General features: G+C 40.5%; 1 protein-coding gene across 5 annotated transcripts in view; it reads right to left on the bottom strand.

The window, feature by feature from the left end:
- Positions 1-20010, bottom strand: part of pi4k2b (phosphatidylinositol 4-kinase type 2 beta) — a 59587-nt gene that overhangs the window by 7561 nt on the left and 32016 nt on the right. For 3 of the 5 annotated variants that reach the window (XM_061728277.1, XM_061728292.1, XM_061728285.1), the window contains 8 exons: positions 19756-19875; positions 19456-19587; positions 15025-15178; positions 14717-14781; positions 11756-11858; positions 7056-7189; positions 6899-6958; positions 587-746 (listed from right to left, as the gene is read on the bottom strand). In XM_061728277.1, the coding sequence (XP_061584261.1) occupies positions 587-746; positions 6899-6958; positions 7056-7189; positions 11756-11858; positions 14717-14781; positions 15025-15178; positions 19456-19587; positions 19756-19875 (928 nt within the window). The remainder of the gene's footprint in view (positions 1-586; positions 747-6898; positions 6959-7055; positions 7190-11755; positions 11859-14716; positions 14782-15024; positions 15179-19455; positions 19588-19755; positions 19876-20010) is intronic. The other 2 variants (XM_061728299.1, XM_061728305.1) reach the window with 1 other exon arrangement.

Genomic DNA, 20010 nt, shown 5'->3' with positions numbered 1-20010 from the left:
TGAACCAAGTAAAACAGCAAAGTATATTGTTAAACAATATACAAAAAATGTGGTTAAAATGTATGGCGAGCAGATGGAGTAGACATGTTTTGCGAGTGCTCCCGTGACTGCCAAACTCTTTAAACCACCAAGCCCCAAACTTTCACGCTAAAAAAGGAATCCCTGTTGTTGTTCTGGCTTCGAAAAGCAGCAAGTCGGGCAAAAAAGACGATGCTAACGCTGGCTTAACCCTGGCTAAACCCTGGCTTAACCCTGGCTTAACCCTGGCTTAACCCTGGCTTAACCCTGGCTTAACCCTGGCTTAACCCTGGCGGCCATCACCGCGCTGGTCTAGGAACACCGCGCTGCGTTAGCCACCGAGTTCAAAACTACTCCCAGTCAGCTCGACTACAAACTCCACCAAACGCGGCTCGCGGTCGAGGACCATGGCCAACGTGTTTCGTCCCTGGAACTCGCCACAGAAGACTCAGCCAGCGAGTTACGGACCTTAAAGGCTGCTCGACTCTACGAGGTGATAATGCTCGGCTAAAGGTGGTGGATTTGGAAAGCCAAAGCAGGAGGCAGAACATGAGGATCCTGGGCTTACCGGAGTCGACTGAGAGTGGGTCTGCTACTGCTTTCTTCTCCAAGCTGCTGTGTGAGCTGTTTGGGAATGATACGCTGCCGTCACTGCCAGAAATCGAGAGAGCGCATCGTTCTCTCGCCCCCAAGCCGGCCTCCGGACAGAGACCCCCATCATCCTCCACCTGCAACGGTACCAGACCAAGGATCTCCTCATCAGGGAAGACACTGGAATATCACGGCCAGCCGGTCCGGCTCGTGGAGGACTACAGCCCCGAAGTTGCCGGCCAGCGAGCGGAATACAGCAGAGTTATGTCAGAACTTTATAACTTGGGTCTGAAGCCGGCTCTCCTCTTCCCCGCCCGGCTCCGTCTCACGCTGTCCGGAGGAGCCAGAAAGTGGATCAGCTCCGTGGATGAGGCAGCATCCACGGAGCTTTTATCAGCTGATAATAACTCTAGCCATTTCTTCACTGCAGTCGGGTAAATGTCCGGGCCCTGATGGCTTCCCGGGGAATTTCTACAGAAATGTTCTACTCTGCTTTCCCCATTGCTATCTACAGTTCTTTCAGAATCCTTCAGCCACGGTTCCCTCCCTCCTTCCTTTTCGGAGGCCTGTATCACCCTCATAGCTTGCAAAGCTTTGCAAATTTCCCCTCTGTGGGACTATTAAAGGATTATCTTATCTTATCTTATCTAGCTAAAAAAGGGAAGGATCCAACCGAATGCGCCTCCTACAGGCCCATCTCCCTCTTAAACACCAATGCTAAAATCTTACCTAAAGTCCTAGCCCATAGGGCCCACAATTATATCTGAAGACCAAACTGGCTTCATTAAAGGTAGGCAGTCTTACTTCAACACAAGGCGACTGTTCAATATTATCTACTCTGCTTCTGAGGCTATTCCTGAATGCGTTGTCTCTCTTGATGCAGAGAAAGCGATTATCTCTTTGCTGTGCTGGACAGGTTTGGTTTTGGTCCAAACTTTGCTCTGTGGATTAAACTTCTCTATTTGTACCCAACAGCCTCAATTCGTACTAACTCTCAACGGTCAAGACCATTTAATCTGCATCGTGGAACCCGTCAGGGGTGCCCCCTTAGTCCCATGCTTTTCCACATGGCTATGGAACCGCTTGCCACAGCGCTCCGATCTTGTGAGGATGTGTCTGGTATCTGGAGAGGTGGCAGGGAACATAAGGTCTCACTTTATGCCGATGACCTCTTGCTTTTCATCTCTCACCCTCTGGCCTCATTACCCCCTGCGCTGTCACTTCTCAGTCAGTTCAGTAGACTCTCAGGCTATAAACTGAATCTCAGCAAAAGTGAGCTTTTCCCTAACAATCTTGAAGCACGTGCTTCAGACTTTTCCAATTTTTCTTTTAAAATCGTAAATGACAAATTCTCCTATTTAGGCATATCTGTGACAAGGAAACACAAAGATCTGCTCCAAGAGAATCTTATCTCATTGTTAAATAAGACCAAACAAATCCTAACACAATGGTCACCCCTGTCAATGTACCTACATTTTTGTACCTTTTCCAGACCATAACACTCTTTATTCCTGGTTCTTTTTTTCAGTCTATTGACTCAGTTATATCTTCATACTTATGGCGGGGTAAACGGCCACGTTTGAACAAGACTCACCTTCAAAAAATAAAGTCTGCAGGTGGTCTGTCCCTCCCAAACTTTGGTTGTTATTATTGGGCTGCTAACCCACGCTGCCTTGCATTCTGGTCCTTCTACTGCAACGCTGACTGCCCTGACTGGGTGGTCATGGAGTTACATCCAACTGATAATCTGTCAATTCCTGCCCTACTCGGTTCCTCACTTCTACTTCCTTCACTTAAATCAATCAAAAACCCAGCGGTTAAACATTTTCTTTTTTGGGCCCAATTTAGGAAGTTTTTTGGTTTTCACAGCTTCTCTCTTCTTAGCCCCATTGCATCAAATCACTTTATTAAACCATCCTGTGAGGACCCCACCTTCCAGGAATGTCACAGGGAGGGTATAATCCGTTTTAAAGATTTGTTCATAGACGACACCTTGGCATCTTTTGAGCAGTTAAGTAGGAAATTCAGCCTTCCAATATCAAATTTATTCAGGTATCTTCAGGCTAGACATTTTGTTCTTCCCCAGACACCCAGCCCTGGTGCATCAATAGGCTTGACCACAGTTGACAAAGTTCTTGCCACAGACCCATTTAAAAAGGGGCTCATTTCATCTTCCTATGGCATGTTACTGGATCTTAGGAGTGCCCCTACAGATAAACTCAAAGCAGCGTGGGAGAAGGACTTAGGGCTCCCCCTATTGGAGGATACCTGGGAGTCCACACTCACATTGGTTAATTCAACCTCCCTGTGTGCACGTCACTGTTTAATTCAGTTCAAAGTGGTACACGGGACTCATATTTACGAAGCAAAGTTATCCTCCATGTACCCAGATATGAGTCCATACTGTGTGAGATGTAAATATGCAGAAGCCTCTCTCATCCTCTCATACTGGTCCTGCCCACGTCTCAACAAGTACTGGAGGGAAGTCTTTCACACTCTCTCTGGTGCTTAAACTCATATTAGAACCAAACCCACTGCCTGCCTGTTTGGGTCATGGAGGGAGAAGTTACTGCACAGAGACACATGTCATCTTTCGCCTCCATTTTGGCCCGATGAGCAATTCTATTCAGGTGGAAGGATCCCTTCCCTCCTACTCATCACGATGGCTGGAAGACATCATGTCCTGCTTCAAACTGGAGACAATTAGATACTCGCCTCAGCAATCAAATAAGTTCCAGAAAGTGTGTGGACCTTTCCTAGAAGCATTCTAGCCCTGTGAACTAGACTACATATTTCTTTCGTATAGACAAGTTTACGCGCCAAAACACGGGCGCTGCCATTCGTCTGCATTAATGCATGTCATTTCCGGCGGGAGGGGTTTGCGCAGCGTTTACCGGTGTAAACACAGCGGCGTGGACACAAACCTAAAGCAAAGACTCGCTGCTCGTGAGTTTTTAATGTCGACAACTTTGTCATGGGATCACGGTTCTACTACTCTGACTGGAGATGGCGTTACTCTCCCCACCAGAATTCAGTGCAGAACTGGGAGGAGAACGTGATGACAGCAGCAGAACTGACAGCAGGATCTGCTCCCACTTCCTGCAATCCGCAATGGACAAACTGAAAGTTTCTGAGGTTTATCAATATCTGCACAGAGACAAAGTCGGTTTTGTCATGTCATACAAACATGATCGTTTTGTTTATTTGAAAGCAAATGTCGAGCCTAGCCAGTGTTTGAACAATGCAGGGCTTAAAGCTCGGCTGCTGTAACTGAAGCTGGAGAAGTCAGACCTGCGGGATGTGCGTTTTGCGGGACCTGGAGTTCGTGTTCCCATTCAGCTGCGATCTTATGGAAGGTAACAAGATTATTTGACATATATGTCTTCATTTTTGGTATCCAAACTACATCATAGTCTACTTGGCTTTTTTTTTACTATATCTCTCTAGGTAGAAAATGCTGTGAGACGGGAAAACCGGGCTTGCCTGCACTGACTGAAGGAACAGCTGGGTGTGAAAGAAATGCTGGTCAGAGGAAGATGAAGTGCAGGACTGTCTCAGAAAATTAGAATATTGTGATTTTCTCTAATGCAATTATAAAAACAAAAATGTCATGCATTCTGGATTCATTACAAATCAACTGAAATATTGCAAGCTTTTTATTATTTTAATATTGCTGGTCATGGCTTACAGCTTAAGAAAACTCAAATATCCTATCTAAAAAAATTTGAATATTCTGCTAATCTTAATCTTAAACTGTAAACCATAATCAGCAATATTAAAATAATAAAAGGCTTGCAATATTTCAGTTGATTTGTAATGAATCCAGAATGTATAACATTTTTTTTTTTTTTTTTTTTTTTTTTTTTTAAAATGGCATTACAGAAAATAAAAGAACTTTATCACAATACACACACAACAGGAAGGATCTTTACCAGCCGTCACCAACTTCACAGCATCTTCTACCGCTCCAGAACCGGCACAGGAGGTGAAACTCTGTAGGACTCATGAAGAGTGGAGGACCAGCCCTGGGAATATTCTCCTGCAGCTCTGCCTCCCGCCATCACCCAACCAACTTTTCACACATACTCCCAAAAATTGATGATTTTGTTGAGGGAAGGTTACAGTTCTGCAGTAAATATCTCAGCATTTTAAAACCAAAATGAGCAGCCTTATTTAGGAACCAACAGATGTTTGTACTGTGAAAATAAAGTTTGATGAAACTTAATTTCATTTCATTATTGCACTGAACTACGATCATGAATGATAGGCCTTATCTTCCTTAGTGTGTTACAATGTCTTTTAACAGTTCATCATTCATAGTAAGCTCATACTGTACATTAATAATGGATGAATTTTGAGTTTTGAGGAAACTAAACAAATGGCTTCAACAAGAAAATTCATATGTTTAACCTTAACAGGAATAAAACAGTAAAATATGGGGTAAGGGAACTGTCAATCGAATTTGTGCACATAAATCAAATGTGTGCATATTATTCTACAGTTATGCATAAATAAAAAATTTAAATATTTGTCAAATCATACATATAGTGTGTATTTTCTCTGTAATCCGTGTTAATAATCTTCTAATCACAGAGAAAATACACTACATATTATATGTATGATTTGACTTAAATGTTTACATTTCTATTTATTTATGCACAACTGTAGAATATGCACACATTTGATTTATGTGCACAAATTCAATTAACAGTTCCCTTACCTCCATAGTAAAATACAAAAGCATCCCACACAATTACATCACTATAAAAACTATTCATATATAATATTAAAAAATACAATGCACACAGTATTTGCTGTTTATCTTTATTTAATGAACAACATCACTTGTGTAGCAGGCTCGGCCTCAGGCAGGCTGACAGGTTTCAGGACCATCTAAACAGGGGAAGAGAAAAACATCACAATGGTCAAAATTGTACCATTTGTGTTTGTGTTGTACATTGTACTCACACAATCATCACAAGAGCCTGCCAAATTGCATTATATTTACGTTGCACTGCAAAAACTCAAAATCTTACCAGGAATATTTGTCTTATTTATAGTTAAAATGTCTCATTTTTAGTCAAAAAATCTCATTACACTTAAAACAAGAGTATTTACCAAAAAAATTACTTATTTGACAATTTTCACCTGTTTCAAGTACATTTTCACTTGAAATAAGTAGAAAAATCTGCCAGTGGGACAAGATTTATCTTCTCATTACAAGCAAAAAAAATCTTGTTCCCCTGGCAGATTTTTTCACACGCAGGCACGCACGCACACACACACACACACACACACACACACACACACACACACACACACACACACACACACGCCGCAGCTGCACACAGACACCACGCGGAGATTTCATTTCATAAAATAAAACAGTAACATGCTTTGCACGACGTCGGTCATAAGTTGAAAGGAAAGAACACTACACATACACACACACACACACGTCCCATCTCAAAACCATCAACTGCCTCATCAAAATACCAGTAGCAATGTTAGTGTATAACAACTTCTTCATAATTAACAGTACTGTCAGCTTCACAGCTAAAGTTGCTGAACTTACCTCAGGTCCGTGCAGCTGGTTTTCTGGTCCCAGCTCTCTTTATCCAACCACTCCTTCAGGTGCTTCCTCCAGTTCTTACATCCAACTGCCGAGACATGTCGTTCCCGAACCACTTTTTTTCTTAGAAATATCCATTTTGTCCCTCTTTGTCAGAGCAATGTTGCCACTCTAATCAATGGGAATCCGCCAAAACGGAAGTGGACTGCTTAGAGGGGAGGAGTTTAGGAAGTAGAGCGGAAACGGCTCGTAAACTTGTCTATTCCTAGTCGCAGGCTCTTAATGTTAAAATGACCTCATATTTTGATTAGTATTCTGGCAGTGACAGGGCAGGGATTAGTTTGGTCTGTAGGTTCTTTTTGTTATTGTTATTTTATTTCTTTTCATACCGTTTAATTGTTTTTTACATTTTGTACACCGGTGTATGCTATGATTTACATGCCCATGCCTACTCAACATTTTTGTAATTAACATTCAGCATTTCATCTTTGTTACTTTGTGAAAACTTAATTAAAATGTATGGTCGTGACGTAACGTAGCACACAGCCAGACAAAGTAAAGGCATCTTGGCCATGAGAAAGTAAAGGAGAGAAGGGAACATAAAGCAGCCATAAAGATCGAGAGAACAGAGACGAATAATACAGACACAAACTTTGGTGACGCAAGAGGGAATTGGTGGGGTGGTGGTTGTGTGTGTGGTGGCAGACGTAAACTCACCTGTCCTCTCATAACAGACATCTGTCTCTCAAACATGGTTTTGTCAAAACCCTTATCTGTCTGAAAAGGGCAATTTATTGCTGTTAGGTTTCCAGTTCTTAACATTTTAAAAGTACAAAAATAGCAGTAAAATACAAAGATATGAGGGGAACTGTACCTTGAACATCTCATACAGGTCTTCACAGAGGTCATGGACAAAGTTCATATCGGAGAGACGGGACAGCACAAGGTCTCTGGTCTCCTGGGAAAAGGCCACTTTAGCCTGAGGGAGCCATGCCCAGTGGAATGGGTCTGATAGAAGATTTAGAACAGGAAAAAAAAAGAAGTTTGCTTTAAAGAACAATTAAATTCAATTTTATTAACGTCTGTTTAATGGGAATTTAAAAGCAAATATTTGTGGACATCTAGGCCTTAATGTCCTTAAAACATGCTTGACGTTTGGCAAACCATCCTGGCTTTGTAGATGAATACAGGTGCGTATCATCAATCTTGTTCAGTTTATACATGCAGCCATTGGGAAGTATAATCCAGAATCACGGCATACACTTTCATTGCTATGCTGATGATACACAGCTCTATTTGTCTATGAAGCCGGATGAAACAGAACCGTTAGTTAAACTTCAGGCATGTCTTAGGGACATCAAGGACTGGATGTCCAGAAATTCTTTGCTTCTAAATTCAGATAAAACAGAGTTTATCATTCTTCAATTCAATTCAATTCAATTTTATTTATATAGCGTCTAATACAACAGATGTTTGTCTCTAGACGCTTTCCAGAGATCCAGAACATGAACATAAACATAAATTATTTTAAAATTCTTTTAAATTCATTTATTCTTGGTCCAGAGTATCTAAGGAAGGAATTAGATGGTGTTGCGATGGCTTCCAGTGCAACTGTGAGAAACCTTGGTGTTGTTTTCCATCAGGATTTGCCGTTTAAACCATATATTAATCAGGTTTGTAAAATAGCATTTTTCCATCTCCGTAATATTGCAAAGATTAGGAAAATCCTCTCGCAGAGTGATGCAGAAAAACTATTTCATGCGTTTGTATCTTCTAGACTGGATTACTGTAATGTGTTGTTAGCAGGATGTCCAAGTAATTTGCTGAATAGGCTCCAGCTGATCCAAAATGCAGCAGCGCGAGTACTGACAGGAATCAGCAGGAGAGACCACGTCTCTCCAGTGTTAGCGTCGCTCCATTGGTTACCCGTTAAATTCAGAATCCAATTCAAAATTTTATTACTTGCATATAAAGCCCAAAACGGCTTAGCTCCGCATTATTTGCAAGACCTGATAGTGCCTTATGTTCCTGGCAGAGCTCTCCGTTCTCAGAGTGCAGGTTTACTCGTAGTTCCTAGAGTATCTAAATGTAGATTTGGAGGGCGGGCGTTCTGCTATCAGGCACCGTTACTATGGAACCAACTTCCAATTTGGGTTAAGGAGGCTGACACCACCTCCACCTTTAAAACTAAACTTAAAACCTTTCTGTTTAGTAAAGCCTATAGTTAGTGTTTAGTAAACCTCTAGCTGGTGTTGGTAAATCTCTAGGTAGTGTAAACTCTAGTGTGTTAGAGTCAGTAGTCATCGTTGCAGCTATAGAACAAGACTATAATAGTTAGTCTCAAATATAGCTTGGTGGTAGATATGCTGCTATAGGCCTATGCTGCAGGGGGGCACCGACATGATCCACTGGGCGGTGCCTCTCCCCCTTCTTCTCCTCTCCTTTTCCATTTTTATTTATTATAAGTATCTCATAGCCATCATTTTTTGTGCATGTTTGCAGGCCGGAGCTTCAGGAGCTGCGTGCTGGCCTGCGGTTCCCCCCCCCTCGCTTGTTGACGTCCCCGACCCCCAGTCCGGCCTTCGGCAGGAGGGTCCCCCCTTATAATCCAGGTCCTGGTCCAGGTTTCTTCCCTCCTAAAGGGGAGTTTTTCTTGCCACTGTTTGGCTTAAGGTTTTTCTCCCACTAGGGGAGTTTTTACCTGCCATTGTTTATGTAATAATTGCTTGGGGGTTTATGTTCATGTTCTGGGTCTCTGGAAAGGGCCTAGAGACAACTTTTCTTGTATTAGACGCTATATAAATAAAATTGAATTGAATAGAATTGAATACATTTTTGCTTATCATCATGGGGTTAGAGTTGAACTCGCCATTATACACCTGTTTTAACGAACCCAGTCATCTGGACATGACAGTCATAGACTTTGATTTCTCCAGTTAATGTAACACAATACAGTCCACTTTAGTAATGTAGAAGAAACTCCAGAAGACAGTGTGGGATTGCATCAACCACTTAGACTACCTGACCAACTCAACACAGTATGTGACGCTGAAGAGTTGGCTGTCAGCATAATGGGAGAACCCCAGAGGGCTGTACTCTCACCATTTCTTGTCATAACTCAGGCCTTCAGTACAAGTCAGAGTCCTTTCATCTGCAGAAACACTCTTACTGCGCAGCTATGGGGTGTATCAGTGGTGGACAGAAAACACTACAGAGAGCTTATGGACCGCTTAGTGGCGCTTTTCCACTAGTACCGACTCGACATGCCTCGCCCCGGTTTTACACTTCTCCAATAGGGGTCTAACGTGCCAAGTTGATACTTTTTCTGTATTTATTCTGCCGAGGTTCTAAGCGGCTGAGTCGGCTTGTATCTGACGTCATCACACTACAGGCCACCGATTGGTCGGGGGGTTTGGAGTCAGACGTCTGAGTCAGGAGGTGGAAATCAGAGAAAGAGACTGAGGGATTCTTGTTCATTTTATTCCACCAGCAATGGCAGTAAAAGTCTGTTTGGTGATCCAACTCTGAGGTGCAGATGTTCATAAACCTGGTGCTGAGGAGAGAATTAAAAAGGGATCTAGACGGTGATAAGGAACGACCAGATCCACCAGGATCTCTGTCTCTTCATAGCTGCTCACGGCTCCAGCTGACTTTTCAGCAGCGCAGAGACAAACGGCTTGAAGCTTTTCTGACTCATTTTTTAACTTGATATGGAACACAAGCCACAGATCCAGCAGCACATCTATCATCTCCTCCAGGTTCTACATCTTTAGTGTTGCTTCTTCATTTAGATACACAATCAAATACGTCACAGCAGCTTCACTCCAACCTCTTACTTCTTATCTGGGTATCTAAAAACAAACGAGGGCAAGGCGAGTGGAGTCAGGCTGAGTAGATACTAGTGGAAAAGCGCGTTAGTGGCATGGTGTGGGAACAATCATCTCATCTTGGATCTAAACAAGGAAAAAGGAGATGATTGTGGGTTTCAGGAGAAGCACGAAGAGGTCAAAGTATAAATGCCTCTGTGTTTACCTGAACAACAGACTGGACAGAAAATGTACATGTGATGCTATCTACAAGAAATGCCAGAGAAGTCTGTATTTCTTGAGTAAGCTTTTCTCCTTTAGTGTTTGCAGCAAGATGTTGCATATTTTATATTGTCCTATGGTGGAGCGTACAGTTATATCTGCAGTAGGGTTGCAAAATTCCGGGAATTTTCAAAGTTGGAAACTTTCCATGGGAATTAACGGGAATATATGGGAATTAACGGGAATTAACGGGAATAAATAAGAAATTTACAGAATTGAAGGTTGGCCCTTAACAGGGAACTTAAATATAGTTGGGGGAAATATATTGTAGCATAGTCTTGGCTAAAACAAACAGATTTAATGCAAGTACACTCCTCAATCACATGCACACAGCACATTGCTTACTGCAGGGCTATTGAGGCCACGCCCCCTACAGGCAACCGTGCATTCCTCCATCACATGCACACAGCTTACTGCAGGGCTATTGAGGCCACACCCCCTACATGCACTGTGCATTCCCCCATCACATGCACACAGCTTACTGCAGGGCTATTGAGGCCACACCCCCTACATGCACTGTGCATTCCTCCATCACATGCACAGGTGATTTCTTGAAGCCTGGAGGCCACACATTTGAGCTCAAAGCACAAGACTATTGAAGCCACACATTTGAGCCCACGGACTATATAAAGTCAAGTAAGTTTTGATAATATTATGGGGTAAATATATTTGATCTATAATGGTATTAATGTTTAACTTGCATTACTTTTTGATTGGGTGGGGGAGTGGGGTGAGTTAGTATTTACTCAACATTCATGTTTTTGTTGTTCATTAAAATAATTGTTCATACAAGAATAAAAACTAAAGTTCTACTCAAATAAATCTGTTGAAATGTCATGTTTTTGTATTATCTTGCATGGATATCTGCTTATGACAAAAAAAATATTTACATTTATGTTTGGATATGATACAGTTTGTTTAAATTACCCCCAATTTCCAGTTAATTCCCATAAATTCTCATAATTCCCATGGAAAGTTTCCAATTTGGAATATTTCCAAAATTCCCCAGCTTAACTTCCCATGGAAAGTTTCCGGAAATTTACCGGAAATTTTCCACCCCTTTGCAACCCTAATCTGCAGTCATCTGTTCAACCAGCAGCATCAAAGCCACTGACTTAAAAATAACTGGACAAAGTGATTAAGAAGGCTGGCTCTGTTTTGGAGCCGCTAGAGCCCTATGTGCAAAGGAGGATGTTTGGGACAACCCTGAGTATCCGCTGCACAACACAGAGACAGAGGCTTATTCAGAGCACAGTTCATTAGAAGATTACACTTTGCTATGCAGATCGACTGCAACACAGACTGCTACATGATATCCTTCCTGCCCACAGCTATAACCATGTATCGTTAACTCTTGAATTAAATAATGACATTTACTGCAAAATATAAACTCCCCTCAGGGATTAATAAAGTATTTTTGAACTAATGTATTCACTACTAGCAGCCACAGCTTACTAGACAACATCATAGTAAATGGGAAACATACAAGCTCTCCACTCGTCTGGGTGTTTGAAGGGGAAGGCCAACCCGTTGTCGATCGCTGCGATCTTGATGCAGGAGTCTGGACTGTTCTCTGGCCACTCTGCCTCCTACATTACAGTGAAAAAGAGGATGAGACAAAGCACCATCTTTTGGTGATTAATTAACAAATAACTAGTGCTGTCAGGCGATTAAAAAATGTATCTATTACAGGATTTATAATTAATTAATCTAATTAATCACATTGTTAACTCATATCTGCTAAAGATCCCCAAATAAAGAATTAGAATTCTAGGATATTGCAAAATTGCAGTGCATGACTAATCAATTGAATACACTAAGAAGAGAAGATTTGAAATCCACATTTTTATTGGTGAAGTGTTTCATAAATGAAATTCAAAAGAAAAAGCTCAAGCACATCAGCAAACCAATTAGGCCAGGTGCATTATTGAAAAATACAATGCAAATACAGTTAAATGAATAAAATGCAGAAATAAAATAAGGCTGAGTCTCAAATAGCCACTTAAGCAGATTCTCAATTCAAAATTAAAACTAAAGCTGACTCAATACAGCAATTCAAGTACTAGTAGCTGTAACGTTTACAGTGGAACTTGTCCGACATGTTTAGTGTTTAAATGATAATTCAGGCTGGAGCAGCTCCGCTGATAGGAACATTATTTTTTACAAAATGTACAAATCACTGTGTTCTTGTTGATAGTCCCGTCTTCTTTCTTTTTATACATAAACTTGCCGTTCAAAGGCCCAGCAAAGATTTGCTGAGTCCCCCCTGAGTCGTCCAGGTCTGTCACTGTTTTGTTAGTTTGACCAGCAGCAGGAGGGAAGTGACCTGTTACTGCCAAGTGAACTACGGCTCCCTCAATGGGACACATTTAAAATGCTCGCGCATTTTGCCACTCATAATTAATTGCACTAATTTTCATAATGCTGCTAATTAACGCGCTAACTGACAGCCCTACAAATAACATGTAGGCTAATACAGCGGTTCCTGGATCCCCTGCCAATATGTGATCAACTCTCAGGACCACCCCCCCCTCGCTGCAATTGAAGTTAGCCCCCAGCCCATAAAGTTTATTTTTGCCCTCTATTTTCCTCTTCTTTTCCGGTGGCTCAGAGTCTACTACGTTCGTTTTTTTTTTTATACGAGCCATCGTCATCTTTTTTTTTTTTTTTTTTTTTTTTAACATTATTGCAATTTCGAGCACTAACTTGAACTTTGCAAGTAAATGAGCATTCCCCCAACAGCTTCCTGCAAATATTTCACAATAAAAGCATTTTAAAGAAAATAAGGGTGTGTGCCCACTTAAACACTGGGGGGGGGGGGGGGGGGGGGGAATCACGATTTGAAAAGGATCCAGATTGTGTTATGTTGGTATCAAAAGTGTTATGCAGTAACTTCAAAAATGCAAACAGGTGCAAGATTTGTTCTTAAAATACAACAAAGCACACTTGAAAAGAGTAAAAGAAGGTCATGTTACCTTCTGTAGTCTAGGTAGATAAGGTCTCTGTCACATTTGAGTAAAATAATCTATTTCTATAAAGAGGATCTTTAAAAAATAAAATAAAAACATTATTATCACGGACCCCCGGTTCAGAATCATTGGCCTAATACAGGATAACTTTTCAAAGAACTGAAACTGGGACTGGGAAAAATAATTACGAATCCACTTGTTTTAATACATGCCAAATTATGATTGATGATAACTAGCATCCTCCTTAGGTCACCAGTCTATACTCCCTTGGGATGCAAAACATTCACTTACAAACCCAAAAATATGAATGCAGACTATGAGCAAATGCCCTTGACAGAATGTGAAAATGCATGTTGCCCCCACTGGCCAAAAGCCAGTGTTCTCACTGGCCACGGTTACATTATGTTTTGTAATTTGGAATGAATTATTCCGAATGTAATAATTCAGAATTAAACTATTTTCCTTCGAGTTTAGATGGAAATAGTAATTCCGAATTGAGGTTTACATGGAAAACACGTTTGATCGCCTTTATCCAATTCCGCTTAAGGTCTGGGGGTTGGGAAGGATCTGATTGGATAGGGGGGCGGAAGTTACGTCGACCGGAAGAAAAACTAATTTAGCCGCTACAACATTGAAAAGCTCACAATTTTTGTTTCCTGCCAACTGTTCTTTTAATGATTTCTATTTATTAAATAAATGGTCTCTGCTCTTGACAAGCGTTTACTGCGTGCTGCCATCTTGAAACTTTGTTTGGAAAACCAGCCCAGCGTGGAATATAAGCGTCATGGAGACAAACGGGCGAGGGAACAGCAGAAAGAAAGACCAGAATTTATTTAAAGCGGAATGAGTGTATACATGATCGCAGAATTATTCTATTCAGATTTAAAACCGGAGCCACTTACTTCAGAATTAAGTTTAATTCGGAATGGCCATTTTCATTCGTCGAGATTCGGTAATGTATGTCAGCTGGAGCTGATAACTGCAGAGCAACAGTCATTTTAACTGAAATTCCAGCAATCCAGCAATAAATGATGTTGTTTAGTCGCTCTTCTGTGCTGAAGTGTTTTTTGCACCTTGCCACTGCGTATTTATACACAGTGTGAAGATGCCTTTTTTCCTTCCTCTATCCCAGTGTCATCCTCATTTGGAAAAATTGGCGCCTTATAACATCTATGTCGCCGACGGTGTTAACCAAAGTCAAATTCCCTGTTTGATGTATTCAAACGTTGTCATTAAAGTCTGATTCTGATTCTGAATCCATCTTTCCTGGCTTAAAAGTAGTTGCAGTAGTGGGAAGTATGTAGAGGGTGAATCAATCACATTTGCTGCAGTCTTTGTCAACTTGACACAAAGTAACATTTCATAAGAGCTGCACGTCAGGCTCCAGCTCAGGTAACCAGTTTGGCTGGAGCTACAGAGGACTTTGTAGTCATCGTTGGTTCAACATATGCATCACTCACACGCTGACTTCAACTCACCTTATGCCCTTTGGCTCCTTCTCCTGGCTTCTCATATTTAATCAACCAGTTGTCATTCCCTCGATCTGAAGTGGAAGACAAAGTGATCACACAATAACACAGGAGAAAGAGAAAAAAAATGAATGTTCACATGAAGAAATGTGGGAGAGGGAAATATAGCTGTGCCCGAAACAGAGTAAAGTTTTAAAGACTGGGTTGTGTCTTTTGTAAAATGGCCAGCTGAAAGTCATTTTTACTACAAGTAAAAACAAAATCAAAAGAAAAGTGACTGTAACACAGAATTAGCAACTGCATCAAGGCACCCTGACCTGTGTTTCTGATGACAAAGTCCAAGATCACAAGCCGCTCAAATTGTGACTGCAGCTGCTTCCTGATGTTCTCTGGCAAGGGTTCTGCCTCAAAGCGCCGCAGCCAATAGTCGGCTTCACGGTAACCCTCCACAAACAGCTGGAATGAACCCACCTGCACCCCCAAACACAGCAAGCATTTCATTAAATACACACCCCAACACAGCAAGCATTTCATTAAATTCTAAAGTACAGAAAAAGCTCAATTCCACACATGGACAGTATACACATATACATGCACACACACATATATATGTGTGATGATGTGATGTCTGATGATTGGCTGGCAAGTGTACATTAAAAGTGATAATCTACACCTAGAAAACAAGTTCGGTCAATTTGCTTGATAACTTTAATATCATTGCGCTGGATCAACTGCCAGGTGGTAACCATGGCAACGGAGATTCAGAGAAGAAGAGCCGGCTACCGCAGGACGGCGACATGAGTGATTTTGTAATTTCTTTTAATTTATTTGGTGAATTTAACAATTTTGATGACTGGGATGCAGAAGAGGAGAGAAAAGAAAGTAGCCGAGCAGAGCTGAGCGGACTAGAATATCCCCCGTTACCAAGGAAACTGAGTTATGGCTTGTTAAAAAACTTTGTAACTTACCAGGTTACAACTGCTGCAGACGAGAGATTAAATAGTCCGCTCAGCTATGAACTAATGACTAAACTAATGATTTCAACTGAAAACACATTAAAGCATGAATAACTGATTTAATATTTATGTTTTTTGGTAAGTGACCGTGGTATAAGCGGGATAATATATGTCTTTTATCGAGCCTTGTGGCCCATAGAGCCGGTGTTTAATCTCCGGTTTCTGTAGCGCAAACGATCGATCGCTATACTTCCCCATTCATACACCTGGGTGAAGTGAGGAGAGCCGAGAGTAAAGCATCTTTCCCAAGGATGCACAAAGTGATGCCAGTGCCAGGGTTCGAACCCACGACCTAATGATCATGATCATGAGCCTGAATGGTTGGATTTTTCTTTCCCCTTAATAATAAAAACCTTCATTTAAAACTGCATTTTGTGTTTACTTGTGTTATCGTTGTCTAATATTTAAATTTGTTGGATCTGAAACATTTAAGTGCGACAAACATGCAAAAAAATAAGAAATCAGGAAGGGGGCAAGCACTTTTTCCCACAACTGTATATAAAAATGAAAAGATGTGTGTGAAGTAATGAAAAAATAATTAAACAAAAGGTTAACATAAAAGCAAAGGAAGTGGTATAAAGAAAGGTTGATGTTCATGCCATCTCCATCCATATTTTCTTTTAAGGAACTGCCTATTCCCGAAATACAAACAGGCTGGTCAAATGCAATTTATGGTCCTGAATATGAATGTAGTACAAGCTCTAAGCTGAACACTTGTTTTTCAGTGATCACATAGCAGCCGCCATGGGTAAAAAGAGGAAAAAAATATTTTGATATTTCAAAAAAGCAACCAATACATTGACAGCTAAAAGTTTTGTATTGTTCATTATTGGTCTTAAACAGTGTTGTTCTTGTCGGCTATTTTTAAAATTTGTTTCAGTCTTAGTCCTGTTTCAATCGCCGTTGTTATTTTTTGTCATATTTAGTCGAACTCATCCTTTTTTTATTTAGTCACATTTTTGTCGACTAAAATTCAAGCATTTTAGTCTTTGTCTTAGTCCATGAAAACGCAAATTTATTTGTTTAGTTTTAGTCAACAAAAACTATTGGCATTTTAATCTACTTTTAGTCTGACAATTATTTTAGACATTTATCACTAGATCAAATCGAAAAAATATTTTCCATCACATTTTCTCTCATCCTTTTGATAAAAATGTCAATTTTAAGAAATGCATCTAGAAAGGGAACATGAATTGACATGAATTTGCACATTTATTTGGATCAAAATTCAGACACATTGATGGTTGCATTAAAATAAATATACATCTGCGATTAAAATAAAATAAAGTGCCTAATGGGCTAGTTCACATTCAAGAAAATTGATATGAGGTCAGTGAAAATAAGAGAAAAATAAGAAAATAAAAACGAACTCCCATTGTATATAACAAAATAGTCTACTGTAAACATCAGCATTTTGGCAATTTCTTGTTTTTGATATTTTCTCCTGAAAACGGCACTTACGTATGTCTGCTTTAAATAGTCTAAACTTGCAATCCAACTGAAACCATAGTTGCCCCACCAATAGAACAGTATATTTCATTCATTCTACACTACAAGTGGCTGCGGTTGCTACATGCTAAGAAGCTAACGTAAGTTAAGGTTTTATTGTAGTCACATTAAGCTGACAGTACACTCAACTAGGGATGTCACGATTACTTGTTTTCACTATTAACCGCGATTTTAAACGGCACGATTAATTATTCGTGAAGACTCCTAAACATCGTCACTTTCCAAAGATTACGCCGGGACCCGGAACCATAGATAGATCAGCGCAACTCGCACGGAACGAAAATAAAGTTACACAAGCTGAAGCGGAGCAGCTGAAGTGAAGTATGGATGAAGAGTTATTCCCCCCCAAAAAGTGGATAAAATCAGCTGTGTGGGATTATTATGGGTACCGCAAAAATGAGGAAGGGGTTATCGTTGACGATGGCTTTCCAGTGTGTAAACATTGCCGAAATAAATCCATTTATTTAATAAAAAATCCCCGGCCCGCGGGGACGGGCTGGGAGCGGGCTCGGACGCGAGGCTGCGCTCCGTCGCGGGCTCTGTTGATGGATTGTACCGTAGACCACTGCTGCTTCTGTTTTACATCCATTATTAAATAAATGGATGTAATAATAAAAGAGTCTGCTAACTTAACCGCCGTCTTCAACGCTCCGTTGTTTAAAAAACGGCGCTCTTCCGTGTTTATTCTGCTTTGGTTGTTCAGTAACACCGTCCCCAGCCCCGCCCCCAGCCCCCGACGTAAGCACGTAGCTGACATTCCTGCACTTTAACCTGAACTGAAAGGACTTGAAGCAAGTCTTCTGCAGGTGGCTCCTGTCCTGCAGCCTTTCACCACTTTTTTTGTTCCAAAAGGAAATACATAGCTAGCTTGTATTTAATTTCAGATGTGGTCTTGTTTATTTTCACTGTTACAGTTAAGTCAAAAGCTAGCTAGATGTTTTTTCCTGTTTAAAAATTCTCTTCTCAGGTCCAAAAGAAATGTTCAGAAACATTTTTGTAATACAGTTTACAGTTTGCATGTAGCATTTGAAACGTTATTACCCAAAAGGGAAATCCTGCTGTGGATGATTTTTGTTTAATTCCAATGGTATTATTGTCATTAATGTTGTACTTTTTGGTTACTTTTCTTTGTTGCTAATATTTGGCATGGAAAATAAATGACATTTAAAGATCTCTAAGGAGTGTTCATGTGATTTTACACATTCATAGTGTGAAATTAATTAATACATAATAATCGTGATAATCGTTAAATCGTGATTATTTCTCTGACAATAATCGTACCAAGAAAATCTGTCATCGTGACATCCCTACACTCAACAACACAACGTTGATTTAATGTTGTAAACAACCAGCAGCATACTTTATGTTAACTTAGCTTACCTTGATTTCTTTGTAGTAAAAGGAGATGTGTCGTTTCAGGTTTGTCGTGTTCTTTCCTTTCAACTTATGACCGACGTCGTGCAAAGCATGTTACTGTTTTATTTTATGAAATGAAATCTCCGCGTGGTGTCTGTGTGCAGCTGCGGCGTGTGTGTGTGTGTGTGTGTGTGTGTTTGTGTTTGTGTGTGTGTGTGTGTGTGTGTGTGTGTGTGTGTGTGTGTGTGTGTGTGTGTTTGAGAGAGAGAGTGTGTGTGGGAGAAGGGTATGTTCGATATAGGCACCCTGACCACAATGCAAATACAAAGTGATAGACAACTGTGCTCCCGGACAGTCCCGGTGAGCATTTGCGAACGCACAGCGGCGCTCTATGGAAAAAGAGACAGGAGGAAATGATACGTTCATTATAATTATATATTTCGTATGGTCTTTGTTCGTGAACGAAAATGACCATAGATTTTAGCGGAGTATTTATTTTGTGAACTATATTTTCGTTTAGTCTTTATTAGTCAATGAAATTGCATAATGACTTTGTCCTCCTAGTTATTGTTTATACACGTGTCTTTTGTCTAGTCCGGTCTCGTTTTCGTCCGGTGAAAAATGGTCGTTGACGAACATATTTCGTTTCCGTTTTCGTGAACGAGAACAACACAGGTCTTAAATCTGTGAGTAAATGGTCTTGAAATTTAGCTACCCAGTGGTTTGCATAGTTAAGAAAAGAGAAGTCAAAGAATTTACTCTGCAGGAATACGTGAGGGAGAAATTATTAGTGTATCCTCCTCAAACGTGCCTCAAAAATAAATGTTGCTGATGTTAAGATTGTCAGGAGGAGTAATGCTCTGTTACCTTTGGAGGCAGCCCCACTCTGTGGAAACGTCGTCCAACCTTTGGAACTTTCTCTAATGCATACTTCTTCCCTCTGGACTTTGCTCTGTCAATAGCACTGTAGTGGAATGTGTCACTCGCCAAATAAACTACCTGACAAAAGACATTCAGTTAACACTAGTTTAGTTATGACTAAGGGTGTATAACTATTTAAAACAATTAACTGAAAATTAACTTAAATCAAAGATTAATACAACAGATTGCAAAACATGTATATTCATAAATAAACCTGAAATAAAATGTATTGACTGTCTTCCATACCTTGGTTTTTGGCACCACTCCCAGACCGAGCTTAGTATCGACCAGTGAAGCAGCAGCTTCTGAGAGGTAACCCTGGTTAGGCAGCAAGCAGCCTCGCCCAAAACAACACGGACAACAGAGCTAATGACAGAGACAATGACAGAAAGAGACAACATTTTATGTATATATAACTAATTCTACAGGTTTTCATAAGGAACTTGTGTTTTAATTAGTGCTGTCAGGCGATTAAAAAAAATTATCTAATTAATAACAGAA

Source organism: Cololabis saira, chromosome 1 (genome assembly GCF_033807715.1).
Source record: "Cololabis saira isolate AMF1-May2022 chromosome 1, fColSai1.1, whole genome shotgun sequence".
NCBI lineage: Eukaryota > Metazoa > Chordata > Actinopteri > Beloniformes > Belonidae > Cololabis > Cololabis saira.
This window is presented reverse-complemented; position numbering and strand designations above follow the sequence as displayed.